At 41.7% G+C, this 23,321-nt stretch overlaps 1 protein-coding gene across 1 annotated transcript; it reads left to right on the top strand.

The window, feature by feature from the left end:
• Positions 1-12,179: 12,179 nt before the first annotated feature.
• On the top strand, positions 12,180-14,349 carry LOC138949645 (zinc finger protein ZFP2-like). The gene has a single exon (XM_070321436.1). It carries the CDS (start codon positions 12,206-12,208, stop codon positions 14,144-14,146), a length of 1,941 nt encoding a protein of 646 aa, XP_070177537.1. The 5' UTR covers positions 12,180-12,205; the 3' UTR covers positions 14,147-14,349.
• The last annotated feature ends 8,972 nt before the right edge of the window (positions 14,350-23,321 follow it).

The following is a 23,321-nucleotide window of genomic DNA, read 5'->3' as shown; positions in this document are numbered from 1 at the left end:
GCACTAAAAAACAGAAAGACGATCACATAAAAATCCTTGCAAACGCATCTCTTGCAAACAACACATGTGACCTCCTTCCGGATGTATAATTGTAAACAGCTCATTCATTGGCTAAATTCCAAGTACGGACCAATCATATTTCGCGAATCAAAATACATTTTCGGTTTGTCAGGAAGGGAAGCAACTCTCTTGTTTCACAGCAGACGACAAAACCAAAGACTCGGCAACGAAGCAGACATCGCAAATACTGTTTTCTTTTATCTGTGACAGGCTTTGCGGAACGTGTTTAAGGTAAACAAAAATCATCCAATGTGCATTTTGAGAGATACGATTGTTGTCTTTCCCGCGGGAAACCAACCTGGGGAATGTGTATTTCCCGGCCAATTTTTACCTTTCCCCAAGTTACGGGTTATGGGATTTGGCAAGCCCTGCATACTATTGCCAGTATTGGATTATGGATACATGGTTCATTACGTAAATATGCACCATTACAATGTTACCCTTGTTGTGTGAAAGTGGTTTGTTTCTGTTTGGTTGAGGTTGTTTTGGGTTTGTTTGTTTTTGTGTGTGTGTGTGGTTTTTTTTTTTTTTTGGGGGGGGGGAGGAGCAAGGAGAATGTCTTTATTACCTGATCCAAACAAGTACGATTTTACTTTTAGAATGCACAGATTTTAATGTACCATTTCAAAAAAATCGAACCCCCCAAGAAAAAAGTGATTTCCTCTTTTTTGAACACAAGAGAGTCCCACCCCTGAAAAAACATACAGTAACCACGCCGTGGATCGTGTAACTCTGCATTTGCGCCACCGCAACTTTTTATCGCTTCACGCCGACGAAGAGGCAAGCTGCAAGGTAGGTCTCTCACAGAAAATGGAAATTTGTAGGACTTTCAGGCATCATCTAGATTCTTCATTAGTAGATTTTAAAGAAGTATATTCTCAAGGTCTAAGGTACGTGCTTTTTTAGTCGAAATGTCAGAGTTCGGCAGTTCTGAAGTCCGATTTCTGCTGGAATTGTAGCTGAAATTGCACGATTTGTCCCTTCCTTCGTAACTTCAACGAAACAGCACTAGTTGATGCATTCCCGTGATGATATCCTGTGAGCTAAACTTGTCCTTTGTATTCTTGATGAATGCTGTTGCACAATTTTGTCTTTGGGTGACGCACGCGGCAAAAGAAAACACAAACAATTAGACTTCATGTTATACGCCACCGATGCTTGGTGTAATTCGCCACCGCAATTTCACGTCTTGGATGTTATTCGCCACCGCAACTGTCTAATGAATTGCATAATATGTTGAAGAGTTCAGTGATTCTGTCACTTCCAATTGAAAATATTGATTTGGAGTTGTTCAGTTCAGTGTATATAGTTCCGCTTTTGTAGAACACGTTTCTGAGACGCACCTGGCGGCGTTTCACTCCCACATTCTTCGTCATTCTTCTTTCCCGAAAAACGTCACGTCTGTCAGAGGCGTTCTTTTCTCTTCCAGCGTCAAACTGATGAGTTTTTGTGTTGTCGCTGGTAATAGGAATGACTGAATTTTAGAATTATTTCACACACATAAACACCAACGAAGCTTAAGAATTTTAGAATTATGTGGTATTTGGCCCCACAATGTTTTTAACAGGAGCGTTCCAGGCCCAGTTTCAGACTCAAGTGACCGCAAATCAAACAGGAAGAGGTAGGTCCCATACTGTCAAACTTAATGATTTCAGCCACTGAGTGTTTATTGCTAGAATGGCAAGAATCGCTGCGCTCTTCAATCACATATGCTTATACAAAAACTTTTCTGACGGGATACGAGTCCCGCAGTGGGGCACTGCGGTTATGAAATTAAAGGCCCCTCCTGTTTTTGGAACCGCAGGAGCTTTCTAGTTTGCTGTTAGGTAGATTTTTGGTTCCTCTTTCCTGTCATGCTCTCTTTTTCTTCATGAATTCTTTTCTTTTTTCTGCCTTCTTGCTCATTCACCTGTATTTTTTCCAAAAATCTCTTCTCTTGCCGCTTGTCTCGCGATTCATGTATAGTTTAATCTGTTAGTGTTCTGATGTAAGTCCAGCAGTAGATAGGTTAAGCCTATTTTAACATACTGGAAACTGGTAATCTTCCAGTAGGTATTAATTTAGTTTTACTAAAGCCTGCTGGGACACAAGTAATGGGTTAGTGCATTTGTAAACAGGAATCGCTTGACAAGTGGCCCCCTTCATCCCCCCCTTCCTCGTCCTGATATGGCTCTGCGTAGTCGGCTGGACGTTAAGCAACAAATAAACAAACAAACAAACGGGATACGAGTGGTTTTGTTGCAGATGGATTTGGAACAGTCCGGGCAAACCATTGACAGCTTCCTTGATGTCAGTGATGTGGTAGAAGTTACTACTCGACCACCAGTGACTTCGACACCGCAGAAAAAGAAGTCAGAGCAAAAGCAGTGTTTATGCCCAGAATGTGGGAAAACACATAAACACCAACGATCATTAAGAAACCACAGGCTCTGCCATCACACAGAGGGTGGGGGTCCAAGGGTTACCTGTGGGATGTGCAAAAAAACATTCACGAGGTCTGCAGACCTCCAGTCACATGTGAACAAACAGCACATCGGGCAAAAACCATTCGACTGCTCTAAGTGCCACAAAAAATTTGCGTGCAAACGCAATGCAAACCCAAACCGCCACACGTGTGCAAATCACTAAGTACGCGTGTGATGTCTGTGGCAAAGAGTATAAACACAAATCAACACTCAAGGCTCACACCAACACACACACACACACTTGCTCACTCCTGCCCAAGATGCTTTTATCCTTTCATGTACAGGACGCAGCTTTTACGCCATTCCAAGAAATGTGTTGCCTGAAATGTTGTTTTCAAAGAATTTTGTTTTCAGTTCTGCAATGAACACTTTTGAATAGATCCAGCATATTTTGATTATTATTATTATTATTTTTTTTTTAGTTTGAAAAAGAAGCACTTATCTGAAGTTTTGTTAAGCACACTATTGAATTGATTCAACCGATTTTGATTAGCCTTTTTTTTCTTTTCTTTTTAAATTTTGAAGACGCAGTTTCTTCCCACATTGATTTTTGCGTAGTGCGATGGCGAATAACAAAAAATGCGGTGGCGAGTTACATCTAACATTGAATTGATGCGGTGGCGAATTACAGAGAGTTGTTGACACTCTGTTTTTATCTGCTTCTTGCAAAGTATATATGGAACCATATACAGAGAAACTACACGTGGAGATTCATAAAACATTAAAGTTATCAGTGAACATGTCCAAGAATAACCAGTAATCTCCGTTTTGTTGCATTTGACGCAGAAACTGAAAATATGCCCAAAACATGGGGAAACGAGAAGAAAAACAGATCGTCACGATCACCAGGGCCATCAAAGCATCAAAAAATATATACAGAAATATAGCTAAGGATGTAAGTATGTGAAATGCAACACTTGAGAACATGCTGAGTGCCTAGCATTCTAACAATTTAATTTATCATTCGAGAGACCTACCTCGCAGCTTGCCTCTTCGTCGGCGTGAAGCGATAAAAAGTTGCGGTGGCGCAAATGCAGAGTTACACGATCCACGGCGTGGTAACACACATAAAAACTGTTGCTGCACGGCAGTTTGGAATACACTTTGTGACCCAGAAGTGGTTGTATACTATGTAAATGTACATTATTTGCCAACCCTGGACACTCCGAAAAAGAGATAGCGGAAGTCAATTCATCTTATTGGTTTTTCATTGGCTACTTCCTAATGACTAGTTAGGGGGCATTTCATTGACAAAGGAGTTGTAACAGAGCTTTTCATTGTCGGAAGTGTATACAGACCTAGCAATCCTGTAAACACTCGGAGTGCGTATAGCTTTTGCCTTGTTTCACCTGTTTATTGCTGATTTCTGCATACAATGATTACTTTGCATATAGTGATATATACTGAGGGGCGCGTGCCATGTTTGTAGTTTGTGAAAACAAAACACTTTTGAAAGACAAGACCACGACTTTTTTCCCTTGAAAAATTGAAAATGGCTGTTCAGATGTTCCTGTGGCGGCTGTGCTATTTTGGTCGTTGTGATGTCGTGTGGGAAGAATTACCATAACGACCAGCTGACATAGATTTTTTTTTTGTACTGCAAGTGCAAGCAGAATAACCATTGCACCATTTGATCCTCGTTTTCTTCAAATACATGTACCACCTTTTTTGTTCTTTTTCTACAGTAACGCGGTGAACAGTGGGGAACCATCAAGGCCTTCACTAGTGACCAGACAGGTACATGCTGAAGCTTCCCCTTGCAGCATGGAGGAAGGAGACACAGCAATTCTGTCTGACATCAAGATAGAGATTGATGTCGCAGAAGAGACACCACAGTACTGGCACATGACGGAACCAGAGCCATACGGTAAGGTTAACCAAACCTCTCTAACACTAAAACAACAAATGCAACATCCTCAATATACAATGTGCCTTGCTGAACAAATGCTAGCTTTTAATTGTTAAAGTGACATCTTTTAGGTGTGTTACTGTTAGTGTTAACAAAACCTATGTAAAGAGAATTTTGTCTTTTGAAGAAAAAGCAGAGAGAGCAAGCTTGTAGACAAAATAGTTTACGGTAAGTGAGGCTTTGTATACAGCAGTACATCGCTGAGAAAAAAAAATATGCCTTTGTGTGCAGCTCATTGTAAATGTAACATCGATAAGGCAGTTTATGTTGAAACATACGATCGACTGAATTATAAGTGAATAGGCCAATAATTCCCCTGCCATATTTAGCAAACAGATTGCTTTTGTAAGACGTAGTGGCTATACAGTAGAGCAGATTGCTTTTATAAGACGTAGTGGATATACAGTAGAACAGATTGCTTTTATAAGACATAGTGGCTATACAGTAGAACAGATTGCTTTTACGAGGTATGATCCAAACAAAATGATCAAACCCCGATTATACAAGTCTCAGGCCACTGATCATAAAAAGTAGTATATCATTTGAAAGGTCAAACATTTAACTGGTATACCTCCAAAAGACAATGTCATTTGGTTACTACGTCATAAATGACGAGGTTTTAAAATACGTCACTGTTGGGTTGTGCTTCAAAACGGGGTCTTTTGTCAAGCACCATTAAAATCTTCACTTCTTTGAAGAGTGTAGCTGGGTAATGGTAAAACGAAAATGTCTACAAAGCTGAAGAATGTTACATGAATCAAAGCTGTTCCATATTCGACAATCTGACAAAAGAAAAGGGAATTTGAAACTGGGGAAAAGGGGAATAACTCTGACAAGCCAAAAAGATTTCCGAAGAGTGCTTTAAAGTGTACATGCGGGTATAAAGAGCAAAACATCAATCAATCAATCAATCAATGAGGCTTATATCGCACATATTCCTTGGGTACAGTTCTAGGCGCTCTGCAGTGATGCCGTGTGAGATGAAATTTTATACGGCCAGTAGATTGCAGCCATTTCGGCGCATATTTACCTTTCGCGGCCTATTATTCCAAGTCACACGGGTATAGGTAGACAATTATTAACTGTGCCTAAGCAATTTTGCCAGGAAAGACCCTTTTGTCAATCGTGGGATCTTTAACGTGCACACCCAATGTAGTGTACACGGGGGGAGGGTTCGGACACCGAAGAGAGTCTGCACACAAAGTTGACTCTGAAATAAATTTCCGCCGAACCTGGGATCGATCTCACGCTGACAGCGGCCAACTGAATACAAATCCAGCGCGCTACCAACTGAGCTATATCCCCGCCCCGGTTCTACTCAATGATCTTCCGCTTCAAAAGCTTGCCGCAAAATGGGTGCCTCATTAGCTGACAGGGGAACGGAAGGAGCATCAGGGTCCTCTCGCACGCGATCTGCTCAACTGTTGTGAACCCAGTAGACCCAAATTTGTTATTACTGCAATCACTGATTATGAGACTTTGGTTTCCTTCTACTTTAGTGCCAGAAAACATAGAAACAAAGCGTGTCTAGACCAAAACGACGAGATGCATCAAATTTGTAAGCGATGTTTTTAAAGCAGAAACAGGGCTATTTGCTGTATTTTTCGACCACGAAGGTCCCGTTGCTGTCGATTTTTGTATTGCTTCTAACAGCACAGTCATTGTCACATACTGAGTACACCCCTTGAGATACCGGCACGGTTGGCCTAGTGGTCAGGCGTCCGCCCCGTGATCGGGAGGTCGTGGGTTCGAACCCCGGCCGGGTCATACCTAAGACTTTAAAATTGGCAATCTAGTGGCTGCTCCGCCTGGTGTCTGGCATTATGGGGTTAGTGCTAGGACTGGTTGGTCCGGTGTCAGAATAATGTGACTGGGTGAGACATGAAGCCTGTGCTGCGACTTCTGTCTTGTGTGTGGCGCACGTTATATGTCAAAGCAGCACCGCCCTGATATGGCCCTTCGTGGTCGGCTGGGCGTTAAGCAAACAAACAAACAAACAAAGAAACAAACCCCTTGAGATTACTAAACACATACCCTCTTTGAACATCAGATGTTTTGCGAACAAGTTTCACTGCGCCCAGGACCTACAAAAAAGCCGTCAAATCAGAGCTGAAAAGCAACCTCAAATAAGGCCACCTTAAGTCCTCTTCTGATTGGCTTGGACACTTGTGACTCTGCATCGATATTGGAGGAGAGTAGTTTTAATGACTGCTGTAATTTGGGTCAGATACGCCAAACGGTCTCTGCGAAAATCACATTTGATCATTTTGTTTGGATCATACCTTGTACGTATAAGACGTAGTAGCTATGGAGTAGAACAGATTTTATCCTACATACGTGAGGGAGACTATGCCCCACATGATGAGTTTGAAACTTTTTTTCGAGTTGTTTCTTGACAACAAAAAGTATGCGGAATTGGAACAAATTACCGAGGAAGATCTTCGCAATGAACTGTGTATCGCGGTGAAAAAAATGACAGTTTGTCAAGTCACAGTGACGGTTACGAAACGGAATTTACGAAAGTGCAGATGGATACAAACAGTGGCTGGTCCAGTTTAGTGAAATGACAGGACCAGCAAACATTACCGATAATCTGACTGCGTGGCAAATGCTTGACTTGCTTGTCGAAGAGACACTGTGTAGAAACTGACTCAAATTCAGTGCAAAGCAAGCCAGTGTCAAAACTGGCAGTGACAAGACGTAAAAAGTTTGCGTGTTCAGAAATGGCGACCTGTGGATCTAGTCATGGAAAATGTTATTGAGGCTCATGGAAAGTCATGGAAAAGTCATGGAATTTTGTTTCTATAAACCAGTGGGGACCCTGGATATAACCTTCGTGGTTGAAAACGACGTTAAACACCAAATAAAGTAAAGTCAGACAGGTTTCTGTCGTTTCTCCGCCGAGCAGTTTGACTTTTTGAAGTCTAAGTCCAAGTAACTTATCCATAAGAGAAGGCTTCTTCTCCTTGTTTGAAATTTGTCGTGAAAATGTTCAATCCTGAGAGTAATGAATTTTTGCGGGTCGAGATTGACCCTCTGTGTACGTTACACCTTGTGCTTTTGCTGTCCCTACTTGCAGGACAGCCATAGCGTTCGAGGGAGGAGATAGTCTCTTTGTGCTCCAGAGCAGATGGGAGATATCAGACCTGTTTACCAGTACGATTTGGGCGTATTTTGTACGCCAAATTATTATCAGTACGCAAATACGCGACACACGCACAAAATACGCATAAGAAAAAGCCTAGAATACGTTTTCCGTTGTTGGTGTGCTGATTACGGAATGGTACAACTGATACCGGTTTCGGTCGAATGGAGATAACCATGACAGTGAGTCTTCAGCTGTGGAAACCTTGTTCAGTTGTTAGCATGGCGATCGTCTGGACAATCGTGGCAAAATGAAGCGGAACAATGTGCCAGTTTTGGATGACTGTACCAAGTCTAAACAGCACAAGCAGTAGATTTTCTTGGAGAAATATAAGAAAGAGCCAGGAATTGTGGAGTCTACTATGGGAAAAAGTCATGCACACTGCAAGTATTGTAAATCAGATTTCTCCGTTGCCCATGCTGGGAAATATGACATCGAACGACACTGCAGTTCCAAAACTTACCTGAACAAGGTTGCTGCCAAGGAACTATGAAGTTCATTCCCGCAAAGCAAATCCTGCCAGAAGAAAAGGCTGTAGTCCGCGCTGAAGCAATGTTTTCTGAGATGATAGTAAAAATGAACTTGTGACTGTCAACCGCAGATGTTATTTCACGAACTTCATCTTTTCATTATCAATCTGTTTGGAAGACACTGGTTATTATGATAATGCTATAAACTGACAGGTAAATAACATTGTTTTATTCCTGTTGTATTGGAAGGAGTTAAATTCTGAAGGTGTTCACAAGTGACATGCTATTCTTACACAAACACGTTTGCACCCACGCGTACATTTTCCCGAACCCATATGGCTTTGCTTGCAAAGTACACCAACTTTTTGAAAAATACACTCAACTTTTTGGGAAAGTACTCTTGCCTCGGGTTTAGGGTAAACAGGTCTGGAGATATGCTGGCCTTCGAGAGGGGAGTAGCCTGTTCTACACTTAAAAATAAAAAAATAAAAAAATAAAAAAATAAATCCCTGCGCTTAGAACTGTACCTACGGAATACGCGCGATATAAGCCTCATATTGATTGATTGATTGACGGCTGACCTTTCTCCCGGCGTTGATGATGTGGCTTCACTTTCCAAGGTGGGTTCCGGTTCCGCGTGAGCGGTTCCGGACGTGAGAAGTTTGCTTTCAACTGCCGGTTCACATTATACGGTGGTTGGTCGCGACGGTTACCCTCCCTTTACCTCTGGTTCGGGTGCGGCCGTTCCTGTTGGTTTAGGATTGCCTGCTTTAGCATCCGCCCACGGCACTTCAGTGTTTTCGGGTGCTTCAGCAAGGGTGTTTCTGGCTACTTCTGGTCCGCCTACCGGCTTTCCAGGTAATCATTGCACTTCTTACTTCCTGTCAGCAACTTCCGATGTCAACCCTTCGGGTGTCGGGTCGTTGGTGGCAGCGGTGCCCTGTTTCTCACTTCCGGTTCCGCTTCTGCGTTTCCGGCGAGTGAAGGACTGTACGCCTTAGCATTTGCTCGCACCACTCTGGTGTTTCGGGTGCTTCTGCACAGGGGTTTCCGGCTACTTCTGGTTCGTCTTCCGGCGTTCCATGTAATCGTAGCACTTCTTCTTTCCTGTCAACAACTTCCGATGTTAACACTTCGGGTTTCAGGTCGTTGGTGGCAGCGGTACCCTGTCTCTCACTTCCGGTTCCGCTTCGGTTCTTACGGCAAGTGAAGGACTGTACGCATTATCATCGGTTCGCACCACTCTGGTGTTGCGGATGCTTCTGTACTGGGGTTTCCGGCTACTTCTGGTTCGTCTTCCGGCGTTCCAGGTGATCATAGCACTTATTCTTTCCTGTCAGCAACTTCTGTGATCTTGCAGAAGGATGAATATCAGAGAGAGAGGGTTTCGGCTTGGACAGAACAGGGCCTTTAGAGGAGATCGATAGATTCTCACTCGAACTCTCTTCTGGTTCGAGATTTTGATCAGAGCGCTTTCTCGGGCTATCTCATCTTCCCGGTAGCCTTTTCAGTTCCGAGATGATGCGATAGAGGAGGATGCCGTGATTCTTTTCGTAGCAAAAGTCACGGCCGAACAAATGGCTAACGCAGCCATAATGTACGCTCAGTCTCTGGAGGCTCTCAAAAGTCTTCCAATTTAACAAAGAAGGCTCTCATGCTCTTTTTGCTCACTTCCCCGTGAAGGGGCAGCGAAGTCCATGTTTCTCGTCGCGATATAATCTTCGTGGTTGAAAACGACGTTAAACACCAAATAAAGAAAGAAAGAAAGCCCATGTTTTTTCGGGTTTCGCGCAAGATTTCACTTTTGAAAGAGATAGCCCTGTTACTCTGCGTTTTTGTTTGTCGTTCAGCCCTTCCTCTGCGTTCTCCTAGAACTCATGGGCCGTTTCTTTGGTGGTTCTGCGATCAGGCAGAATGTCCGACGGATTCAGAGCGGTGTTTTGGATGTCTTAAGACGTCTTTGTTAAACTACTGTCTGCGGGATATCTCTAGTACCCGCCAGGATGGTAGTAGTTGCTTACCAGTCATGGTTGAAGCAGGCCGGATTCTTACCAGAAATTAAGTGAGTTTCCCGCCACCTTAAGTAGCAATCTGCTATATGTGAGTTGGCGTAAGAATATGTTATTTAATCGAAAATTTCAAAAATAAATGTTCATTTAATTAATATACTTACCCAACTCACATACCTCCCTACCTACCCCGCAAACGTTTTTAATGTTTTGAAGGTGGTGTTTCCGTGTGATGTTCAGTGGGAATGATTATACCAGTAGTATGTCCCGCGCATGTGCGGGCTGCCGGTGAGGGGATGTAACTACCATGGTCTTGACAACAAGAGTTGCCTCCCCCTGTTACCAGGGTCTGTACTTCAATGTCTAAGCATCAAACAAAAGTTAATGCTATTTATCCTACATACGTGAGAGAGACACCCGTGAGATAATAATCGTTCAAATCACATGTGTGTATATCATGTAAATGAGGCCCGTCGCGATATAACCTTGAATGGTTGAAAACGACGTTAAACACCAAATAAAGAAAGAAAGATGTAAATGAGGTCAAGTCTGGCAGGGAACTGTTTTTCCACTGCTTATGATGCCAAAGTCACAGAGACAAACGTCATTATAGAAACACAAATTGCACTCGCTAATTACCCTCGATGAATCTTTAGAACTAACACGTCACGCCACACTTTTAGAGTGATGTTTCTTTGCTTTGACGTAATAGATTGCACAAGGCTTTTGAAGAGATCGAGGTTCCAAAACAAGCGTCTTCAATTTAGCTGCCTCGAATGCAGGACATTTTCAGTAAAATACACGTAAGTACAGTATGTCGGATAAACAGAATACTACATGGCTTGGTGTTTCATACGAGATTTACACTCGTTGCTTTTTCAAATAGTGAACAGCTCGCTTTCGCTCGCAGTTCAATATTTAAAAAAAAAAAAAACCCGTGTAAATCTGGTACGACACAGCAAGCCATGTAGTATTCTCTATATATGTAAGTTGGGTAAGTAAATTTATTTTTGAAATTTTCGATTTATTACTGTAATAAATACCAGGGACTATAGAGTACATAGAGACGCTTCATTCTTCTTTGCACTGCGGTGCGCAAGTGAGACCGGCCGCCAGGGCGCGGGAAAAGAGCAACTCCCTGCCGCACAAGGAAGTTCGCGTATAGCGGCTGCTGTCGGCTGGGTTTATATCACGTTTGTATCAACATACTATCTGTTCTGTCCGGCTGACAGTGCTGCAAAAAGTAACTGAATGAAAAAATATATTTGGTTTGTGAACATTCTTTTTTAAATGATAATATAAACACCGCAGAAAATGGTGTAGAGTAAAATTAAATCAAATTTACTTAGGCAATACCCGCTGCATCGCTGTAGTTATGCAAACATGATTTAAATCAGTGTCATCTCATGAACTAACTGTCGTTATTTTTGTGTGTTTTAGTCAAATACAAATACATTGTATATACATGGTCAGTTAAGCCTGAGAAAATATTGTCAGGAATAAATCGTAAAACAAAATAGTTCCCGGTTAAATCGGCAACTAAGGCATTTAGTCAACTTTGCGTCGTCCCAGCACCTCGAAACTGATATGGGTAGTCAATTGCACGGAGCTAAGAAATCATCATGTAAGGAAAACTGTGAAATACAGCAACTTAGACAACATTCTTGTGACCAAGCTGACTTTAATTAAAGAATATTGATCGATTGATGATTGTCTTATTTCTTATCAGTTGCTTCTTTCTTGTTCAAAAAGCTCTCTCTCTCTCTCTCTCTCTCTCTCTCTCTCTCTCTCTCTCTCTCTCTCTCTCAGTCAGTTACATACATACACACACACACACGCACACACACACACACATACACACACACACACACACACATACATACACACACACACACAAAGACCATGCCCCGCTGTGTTTTCTTTATGGTGCGGCTATGGTTGTGTTGCACGATATCGCTACTGCTGTGGAAAGCGAAAGTAGGTTTTTACATTTTTCCGCGTGGTGGCGCCACAGGGCTTCCTGTTTCAATTTTCAGCGCCGTATGAAGCGTCTCTGTGTACTCTACAGTCTCTGTAGATACTAATTTGTATCACCTATATCACTTGAATTCCTTTCAGTGCCGGACAGGGAGGTCAAAACAGCTACCATGACTACAGTGCAGTCATTGAGCGGAAAAGCTGCAGTCAACACAGCTACCATGACTACGGTGCAGTCATTGGACGGAAGAACTGCAGTCAACACAGCTACCATGACTACAGTGCAGTCATTGGTCGGAAAAGCTGCAGTCAATACAGCTACCATGCCTACAGTGCAGTCATTGGACGGAAAAGCTGCAGTTAATGGGCACAACGATGCCTGGCTCAAACCAGAGATTCAGACACCAGAAATACAGACTGCAGTCGACAATTGCAGCCATACTTGGCTGAAACTAGAGATACAGACACCAGAAACACAGACTGCAGTCAACACTCACAGTGATACCTGGCTGAAACAAGAGATACAGACACCAGAAACACAGACTGTAGTCGACACTCATAGCGATACCTGGCTGAAACAAGAGATACAGACACCAGAAACACAGACTGTAGTCGACACTCATAGCGATACCTGGCTGAAACAAGAGATACAGACACCAGAAACACAGACTGTAGTCGACACTCATAGCGATACCTGGCTGAAACAAGAGATACAGACACCAGAAACACAGACTGCAGTTGACACTCATAGCGATATCTGGCTAAATCAAGAGATACAGACACCGAAAACACAGACTGCAGTGAACACTCATTGTGATACCTGGCTGAAACGAGGGAGATGGATAACGGAAACTCAAAGCATGGGTAGATTAGAACTAAATGAGAGACGTGAAACAGATCCAGTTCCAATGTCTGACACCACATACCCGTGTTCAGGTCACAAGAATCAGCAGGTTGTGATTACAACACATACAGGGAAGAAAAAGTATGCATGCAATGAATGTGGTGCCAGGTTTTTACGGTCTCGTTATTTGAAGCAACACATGTTAACACATACAGGAGAGAAAAACCATGCATGCAATGAGTGTGGTGCTAGGTTTTTACGGTCTGGTCATTTGAAGCAACACATGTTAACACATACAGGGCAGAAAAAGCATGCATGCAATGAGTGTGGTGCCAGGTTTTTAAGGTCTTGTTCTTTGAGGGAACACATGTCAACACATACAAGAGAGAACAAGTATGAGTGTACTGAGTGTGATGCTAGTTTCAAATTGTCTTCTTATTTGAAGCAACACATGTTAACACATACAGGGGAGAAAAAGCATGCATGCAATGAGTGTAGTGCCATGTTTTTACGGTCTGGTGATATGAAGAAACACATGTTAACACATACAGGGGAGAAAAAGCATGCATGCAATGAGTGTGGTGCCAGGTTTTTAAGGTCTTGTTCTTTGAAGCAACACATCTTAACTCATACAGGGGAGAAAAAGCATGCATGCAATGAGTGTGGTGCCAGGTTTTTAAGGTCTTGTTCTTTGAAGCAACACATCTTAACTCATACAGGGGAGAAAAAGCATGCATGCAATGAGTGTGGTGCCAGGTTTTTACTGTCTGGTCAGTTGAAGCAACACATGTCAACACATACGGAAGAGAAAAAGTATGAGTGTACTGAGTGTGATGCTAGTTTCAGACTGTCTACTTATTTGAAGCAACACATGGTTACACATACAGGGGAGAAAAAGCATGCATGCAATGAGTGTGGTGCTATGTTTTTCCAGTCTCGTTCTTTGAAGCAACACATGTTAATACATACAGGGGAGAAAAAGCATGTATGCCATGAGTGTGGTGCCAGGTTTTTACGGTCTGGTTCTTTGAGGCAACACATGTTAACACATACAGGGGAGAAAAAGTATAAGTGTACTGAGTGTGATGCTAGTTTCAAACTGTCGTCTTATTTGAAGAAACACATGTTAACACATACAGGAGAGAAAAACCATGCATGCAATGAGTGTGGTGCTAGGTTTTTACGGTCAGGTAATTTGAAGGGACATATGTTAACACATACAGAAGAGAAAAAGCATTTCGGTACAGAGTGTAATGCCAGGTTTTAGAGAAGCATCAATGTTTTTGCCGTTTTCTGATTGGAGTCAAGCGACACATGTTTACACATACAGGGGAGAAAAAGCATGTATGCAGCGATTTGTGGTGCCAGGTTCTTGCAATCTGGTTCTTTGAAGCGACACATGCTAACACATACAGCGGAGAAAAAGCATACATGCAACGATTGTGGTGCGTCGGTACTCGAAGTTTGTTTGTTTGTTTGTTTGCTTAACGCCCAGCCGACCACGAAGGGCCATATCAGGGCGGTGCTGCTTTGACATATAACGTGCGCCACACACAAGACAGAAGTCGCAGCACAGGCCTCATGTCTCACCCAGTTGCATTATTCTGACACCGGACCAACCAGTCCTAGCACTAACCCTATAATTCCAGACGCCAGGCGGAGCAGCCACTAGACTGCCAATTTTAAAGTCATAGGTATGACCTGGCCGGGGTTCCAACCCACGACCTCCCGATCACGGGGCGGACGCCTTACCACTAGGCTAATCGTGCCGGTGGTACTCGAAGTCTTTTCATTTGAAGCTAGGTTTTTGACTCACATGCGAAGCAAAAGTGAGTCTATGTACTCACCCGAGTCGTCCGTCCGTCCGTCCGGAAAACTTTAACGTTGGATATTTCTTGGACACTATTCAGTCTATCAGTACCAAATTTGGCAAGATGCTGTATGATGACAAGGCCCCAAAAAACATACATAGCATCTTGACCTTGCTTCAAGGTCAAGGTCGCAGGGGCCATAAATGTTGCCTAAAAACCAGCTATTTTTCACATTTTTCCCAGTTTCTCTGAAGTTTTTGAGATTCAATACCTCACCTATATATGATATATAGGGCAAAGTAAGCCCCATCTTTTGATACCAGTTCAAAGTTGGATTGTATACATATTTTGAAGTGACCTTGACCCTGAACTATGGAAGATAACTGTTTCAAACTTAAAAATTATGTGGGGCACATGTTATGCTTTCATCATGAGACACATTTGGTCACATATGATCAAGGTCAAGGTCACTTTGACCCTTATGAAATGTGACCAAAATAAGGTAGTGAACCACTAAAAGTGACCATATCTCATGGTAGAAATAATAAAATAATAATAATAATAAATAACTTTTCTATAGCGCGAGTCCCATCAATTGGCTCCAGGCGCTTTACAAATTCATTATAGAATAAACTAGCACAAATCAACAAGCATACAAAGCATACATTTAACTGAGACATAACACCAAGAACCCAAGCACTAAGCAAAACTTAGCGTACAATGTTAAAAGTATACACACACACACACACACACACACACACACACACACACACACACACACACACGCACGCACACACAAAGATACCATTGACAAAGAGACCATAAAGCACATACAGGGTAGAGAGTTCCAAAACAGGATAGAGTTGTGGAGAGTCTACTCAGGCTAAGCAAAGGCTTTACGAAACAGGTATGTTTTGAGTTGGGTTTTGAAGGAGGAAAGGCTGCTGGAATCACGGATAGAACTTGGAAGCGAGTTCCAGACGGTCGGAATCTGGTACCTAAAGGCTCTTTCACCAAAGGTCTTGGTCCTGGTTTTGGGGATGCGAAGGAGTTTTTCAGAGGAGGATCTGAGAGAACGGGATGGCTCGTAGATACTGAGGGAATGGGACAAATAGGGGGGAAGTGATTTCTCAAAACAGTTGTACCCTAACAGAGCGAGCTTGTACTCGATTCTGTACTTCATAGGAAGCCAGTGAAGGGCCAATAAGCACCATTGTACTTCCTATGTCTTGAATTAACAGCTTTGTGTTGCATGACCTTGGATGACCTTGACCTTGGGTCAAGGTCACATGTATTTTGGTAGGAAAAATGTGTAAAGCATGTGAGTCGTATGGGCTTTGCCCTTCTTGTTACGGTCTGGTAAAGACCGGCATGGTTGGCCTAGTGGTAAGGCGCCCGCCCCGTGATCGGGAGGTCGTGGGTTCGAACCCCGGCCGGGTCATACCTAAGACTTTAAAATTGGCAATCTAGTGGCTGCTCCGCCTGGCGTCTGGCATTATGGGGTTAGTGCTCGGACTGGTTGGCAAAAGTGTCACTTGATAATCAATTTTGGCTACGAAGCAGACGATACTTTGTCCGTAACCATTTGTTATGTTATATGAAGTCTTATATCGCGCGCGTATCTCCAGACCATTTGGGAGTGATGCAACAATATCACGGTCTCCTTCCCACAGCCGTCTCAGCATTTCGACTTGTTTTAACCTTAGAACGATGTCTTTATCATAACTGTGAAGAATATAACGGAGATTACTGTCAAAGTCGGCCGATCTGCAATCACTTTCGTCTCGGTTGGGAGTTAACTGTGTATTCCTGTTGTAATAGATTCGGCGCACAAACGAAGCATCCAGTCAGAGATAAAACTGGCGCTAGACATATTATCATATCAAGATATATGTGATTTGATTGGATATTCGCCAAACCGAATTCTTGAATATAATGTTGTAAAAGCTGCTGTGTCATTATTTATGAGGAAAAATGTTGTAAATATGGCTGATGATGTTTGTATTACTTTACCACTGTTTAACGGCAAAAATGTGTTGAGTGCCAGAGAATATAGGAAAGAGATCATTAATATGAAAACAGATGTACCATGTTCCGGAGGATTTTGGAAGAGAAAGTTTAATGTGAAATTGATGAACGATCTTGGATAGTTGCCTATTATGCACAACATTTATCCGACCAACATTCTCCTGTGTAAAATGAAAGTAACGGAAACTAATAAATGTAATTACTGTTGTGATGTAACTGATTTCATTGAACACTTCTTTTTTGAATGCCCGGTTGTATACAAATTCTGGAAGTTTATTGAAGAATTTATTTTTCGTACTTTAGAAATTTAGATTGTTTTGAAAGATAGTGATGTTTTATTTGGTGTGCATTTTGTAATGGTGAAAAGGCAACTATGTATAAATTGAACCACATTATCTTAATCGGAAAGATGTGCGTTAGTATAAAAAACAAATTCGTTTTTACCGTTGGAAAGTATTTTTAATAGGCAGTTACAGATAAGAAGCATTTTTGTGCGAGTGTTCGAAGAACAAAACGTTAAAAAACGTTAGCTTGTTAATTGTACATGTACTCGATAAGTTGTATTTAATTCATTGTATGAGATATTGTTAATTTAAGTTATTGAGACATCCCAGTGCACTAAGGGATTTATAGAGCAAATCAAGAAAATTCATTATTGAACGAAGCGCATAGCGCTGAGTTCAATAATTATTTTCGAGATTTGCTCTATAAATCCCTTAGTGCACTGGGATTGTTTCAATAACGATATTGTCAGTACCGCCAGAGAAAAAAGATGATTCAAAACGCACATTTTGCTACGCGCATTTGAATAGGCATAACTGTGTGATCAGGTCGTGGAAGACTGAAGTTTTGTGTGGGCTGTCTCAAGTGTGTCGTGCTTTCGTCACACGCAAACTCTTGTTTTAATTTCTGTTGGTAACTTAATAATAATAATAATAATGCAAACTTTTATAGCGCTATTCTAGAAAAATGTCTACTCTTAGCGCTTTACAATACATACATCGACAAGCATACTATACACGCACAGGCAAAGAAACCGACCAAACATAACCAACAAACTATACATGCACAGGCAAAGAAAGCGACCAAACATACAATACACGCACAGGCAAGATAACGACCAAACATAAACAAACATACTATGACCAAACATAATCAACATACTATACGCGCGCAGGCAAAGAGAACAATCAGCACATGTAATAATTACTGACAACTAATAATGCAGGCATACAATGACAGTCCAATACACAGCCTAAGCACAAGAACCACAGTAGGCTTCTATATAAAAACGTGTCAACGGTACTATTTACACACACACAAACAGTGCTGACACAAAGCGCAGAAAATATATATACACGTTATTTTAGGCGCTAGGTAGGGGGTGAGGTGGGGCGGGATGGGGTGGGTGGGGAGATGCTGGAGGGGAAATCACTTGCGCTGAAAGAGGTGTGTTTTGAGATTTGTCTTGAATGTAGTGAGAGAATCTGTGTGTCTGAGAGGCAGTGGTAATCTATTCCAGGTCACAGGGGCTTGATAGGCGAAGGACCTCTCGCCACATGTCTTTGTTTGCACTGTGGGGAGTCGGAAGAGTCGAGTGTCGGCGGCGGAGCGAAGCTGACGAGAGGGGGTGTAGAGATTGAGGAGTTCTGACAAGTATTCTGGGGCAGAACCAGAAACGACGGCAAAAGAAAGAGAGGAGAGTTTGTATTCGAACCTTTTAGTGATTGGCAGCCAGTGTAGAGAGTGAAGAAGGGGTGTGGCGTGTTCATACTTCGAAGATTTGAAGACCAGGCGGGCAGCGTAGCGTTAAGCTAAAAAGTGATAATCTTTAATAGAGATCTCATTTGAACTCGGAGAAAGGGCTGTGCACTTAGACAAGTCATTTGCGATTCAAAACCTCCAGTCGAGCTTCGACGGATTGACTGTGCAGAGTGGTGCCCCTTGAATTGACTCAATGATCGACTGCTCGACGGTTAGCACATTTTCAAAATAAATGTGGTATGTTTCTCGTGTTGTATCTTCACTCATCGAGGAGTCTGGTACTAAATATGAACGGTAAGAATGCTCTGAACTCTACACGTATTATATCCCCATCGGTTTTTCGTTCACATTTGCCCAACATGTTTATTTGCTGAGCGGGGTTTATGTCGTCTGCTAGGCTAGAGCATAGACCTATATAGAGCAATCGAACAACGGCAGTCTCATTTCAAAAACAAAAATTGCTCGTCACGTTGCATTGAATCTGCACGCATGAGGCAGGCTGGTAATAAGTCTTATATATGGTAAGAACGTTCTGAACCCTACACATTTTCGATTTCGGTTGTTCTTGCCTTGTTCTAGAATCTATACAAGTCGAAAATTAGTTGAGACGCAGCGGCTTCTATTTTTAGATCAGGGACACAGTCACATGCAATCTGTCAGAAAAAAACCCACTTCTGCTTTAATTGAGAAGCAGGAAATTTATGGCCATTTGGTATTGTGGATAATATAAGCTACATGTCATTTATTAATTCTGAGGATGAGAGTACAGTCTCGCTTAGGCAAAGGGCGGAAGAATACGCTCAGTGGAAAAGTTAGCGCACTAACAGTTTTAGCACATCGCCATTAGCCAATCAACTGGTTCACATCAGTCATGTGACACCAGTACTTACTGACAATTGTTGTTATTTATTTGAATAAAATTGTTTGGGAAAAAACCCCAAAAAAAACCACTTGGCGCTAGCCGTTGAAACGATGATGTTCAGTATGTGCCGGCCGCTGACCATCGCAGTTGCTCTTCCCAATCTCAGTTCAAATCAAAACTAAAAACACACCTTTTCCACAAACATTTACCGTGAAATACATTTTCAAACCTGATCCGTTTCTGATGATCACTTTTGTCCCATGATTGTACTGGACATAGTTTTTCATGTATGTGTTTTGCGCACGCGTGAGTGCGTATGTTTGTGATAATGTATTATTGTGCAATTTGTTTTATGTAGTGCGTATGTGTGCTTGCCTGTGCGTGTGTTTGTGATAATGTTTTACAGAGCAACGAGTTATTCATTGATATGTGTGTGATTGCACGTTAAATAATGTTATGTTGTCGTAGTTTTTTGATTGTACAGCGCTTTAAGCAGGGTTAAACCTGGATATATGCGCTATATAAATATTATGCATTATTATTTTGGTGCTCACGACATCACCAGATTTTGATTGGATTTTGTTGAAGTCATCGCTGCGATATTGCTTTGAATATCACCGCATTTTGCGACAGTCAAAACATCATGTTAGACCATGTGTGTGTGTGTGTGTAAGTGTGAGGTTTATGCGACTGTTTGCATGCGCTGTGATTATGAGCGTCAGTGATGATGCTTATTGCTTCCAATGCTCATGTTATAAGTTAATCTTAGTAGTGTACTTATGTTAGATTATATGCTTAATGATTGTGTGTTTGTCTTATCAGAAAGGCGATGTGGTGCCAAAAGAAAAATGTCCTTGTTTGTGTAAAATGAAAATGGACATTAAAGTTGTCTTATCTTATCTTATGTTACAGACATGCTGTAACATGCAACACATCAAGTTATGATGGAGTTAAAGCTTTGGTTTAACTCAGTCCAAGTAACCTCATGTTATTGTAGTGACTTACAAAACTCCTTGTGCTGGTGGTGTCACAGCTTGCTTGTAATGTTATTAACATCATGTTATTGCTGGTGTAACATGCAGCACTCCATGTTTTGTTGGTGTTACAGCTTGCTCAAATGCCTATTCCCGCAGTGGGGCACTGCGGTTATGAAATTAAAAGCCCCTCCTGTTTTTGGAACCGCAGGAGCTTTCTAGTTTGCTGTTAGGTAGATTTTTGGTTCCTCTTTCTTGTCATGCTCTCTTTTTCTTCATGAATTCTTTTCTTTTTTCTGCCTTCTTGCTCATTCACCTGTATTTTTTCCAAAAATCTCTTCTCTTGCCGCTTGTCTCGCGATTCATGTATAGTTTAATCTGTTAGTGTTCTGATGTAAGTCCAGCAGTAGATAGGTTAAGCCTATTTTAACATACTGGAAACTGGTAATCTTCCAGTAGGTATTAATTTAGTTTTACTAAAGCCTGCTGGGACACAAGTAATGGGTTAGTGCATTTGTAAACAGGAATCGCTTGACAAGTGGCCCCCTTCATCCCCCCCTTCCTCGTCCTGATATGGCTCTGCGTAGTCGGCTGGACGTTAAGCAACAAATAAACAAACAAACAAACAAATCAAATGCCTATCAACACCATGTTTTGTTGGTGTTAGGCTTGCTTGTAAAAAACAACAACCACCATGTTTTGGCGTTCACATCATTGTTTTCACCTGGATGGAATCATGTGTCGGAAAGGAAAGCATGATTGTGTGCGGGTTTCATGCTTGAATATTGCACTTTGCTGACTTGTCACAGGTTAATTTATATTTGATATCAGTTTTTAACTGCATCATCATTCACACATTATGTAAACATCTTAACATTTACACTTTGGTTGTAAAAGTATTGCACTTTATTCAAACAGGACAAAAACAAAAACATGCAGACGGTGATAAACCAAATGACACACGTAACAACCATGTTGTTTTGTTTTGTTGTGTGTGCGTCAGGCATGGGAATTGAAAAAAAGTAAAAAAGGCTGAAAATGCTTAAGTAATATAGCAAAGTCGACGGCGCGAAGCGCCTAGCCTTACTACTACATGAACTACTACTACTGCATAATATTTCTATAGCGCATATATCCAGGGTTTAACCCTGCTCAAAGCGCTGTACAATAAAAAAAACTACGACAACATAACATATTTTAACGTGCAATCACCCACATGAATGAATAACACATTGCTCAATAAAACATTATCACAAACACACGCAAGGGCACACACGCGCACTACATAAAACAAATTGCACAATAATACGTACATTATCACAAACATACGCACTCACGCGCGCGCAAAACACTGACATACGTGAAAAACTATGTACAGTACATGGGACAAAAGTGACCAGCAGGAACGGACCAGGCTTGAAAAAGTATTTCACGGTAAATGTTTGCGGAAAAGGTGTGTTTTAAGTTACTAAGGGGGTCCGGGGGCATGAACCCCCCCTCCCGGAATTTATTTTTCTCCAAATAACCCAAATGGAGCAATTTGGTGTCATCTGAGCTCCAAGTTTGCCATTAAAATCTGATTTTAGAACCATTTTTGCCTCCCCTATTTATTTTTTCGGCAGAACAAAAACCATTTCGGCGAAAATTTGCCTTTCGGCGGACAATTCCCATGGCCTGGTGCGTGTTTTGTTGTTGTGTGTGTGCGTGTTTTGTTCTGTGTGTGCGTGTTTTGTTGTTGTGTGTGCGTGTGTGCATGTTTTGTTGTGTGTGTGCGTGTTTTGTTGTTGTTGTGTGTGTGCGTGTTTTGTTGTGCGTGTTTTGTTGTTGTGTGTGTGTTGTTGTGTGTGTGCATGTTTTGTTGTTTGTGTGTGTGCGTGTTTTGTTGTTGTGTGCGTGTTTTGTTGTTGTGTGTGTGTGCGTGTTGTGTATGTGTGTTTTGTTGTTGTGTGTGTGCGTGTGTTGTTGTGCGTGTGCATGTTTTGTTGTTGTGTGTGCGCATGTTTTGTTGTTGTGTGTGTGCGTGAGTGTTTTGTTGTGTGTGTGCGTGTTGTTGTGTGTGTACGTGTTTTGTTGTTGTGTGTGTGTGTGTTTTGTTGTTGATGAGGCCTCTGTGGAGGAAGGCGTGCCGCCGAAAGCAACTAATTTTAAGTGGTCACACACACACACACCCCGATCATAGCAGTCAAACCGACTGAAACACATTCGCACGCACACACGTACACACACATACTCACAATCACACACACATTCACACACACACACACACACACACACACTGTGCCATGACACACACACAGACACACCGTGCTGTGACACACACGTACTACACACACACACCGGTACACACACACCGTGCCGTGACAGACACACACTTGCACACACACTTCAGACGCTACATGATATGATATATGGGCGTTTTTCAAAAAAGAACGAAAAATCAGACTAGTGTATGGTTAAAAGTGAATTTATTCCAAACTCTTAACAAATGCATTGACATTATTCAGGACACCCAGTGCCATGTTAGCATAAAATATGTATATAAACAAAAAATATTTTGTTGCAGTCGTCAGTCGTGTTACTCTTTCTTTCTTTTTTTTTTTTAGTTTCAAAGAAATGTTGACAGATGACTAGTTTGCCTCCAGTATGACAAAAACAATACACTTTTCACTTTCTGAAGAAAAATATATACCTTAAAGTCAAAGAAAGCGATAAAAAATGAAAGAAATTGTCACTCAAATGAATAAAAATCATTTTTGAAAAATGTCAAACATCGCCAGCAGCTTGAAACTTGTACATTTCTTGCAATTGTATTTTTCTCGAATCAAGTATTATGAGAGCATTGAGCAAAAGATAAACAGACTGAAAAGAATTATATCTTCCTGGAAATTCTGCATTCAGAAGCCTCAGTCACACCAATGACATGTGAGTAACACGACTGAGTAACATGACTGACGAAATGTGATTGCAAATATTTAGGACAGTCGTCACTTAGAATATTATACA

The sequence above is a fragment of the Littorina saxatilis genome, linkage group LG16 (assembly GCF_037325665.1).
Source record: "Littorina saxatilis isolate snail1 linkage group LG16, US_GU_Lsax_2.0, whole genome shotgun sequence".
Classification (NCBI taxonomy): domain Eukaryota; kingdom Metazoa; phylum Mollusca; class Gastropoda; order Littorinimorpha; family Littorinidae; genus Littorina; species Littorina saxatilis.
Note: the sequence above shows the minus strand (reverse complement) of the source record. Positions and strands in the feature narration are given on the sequence as shown.

What these genes read in the sequence shown, in the direction of transcription:
- LOC138949645 (XM_070321436.1), top strand. Translation starts at nt 12,206, where the DNA reads ATGACTACAGTGCAGTCATTGAGCGGAAAAGCTGCAGTCAACACAGCT.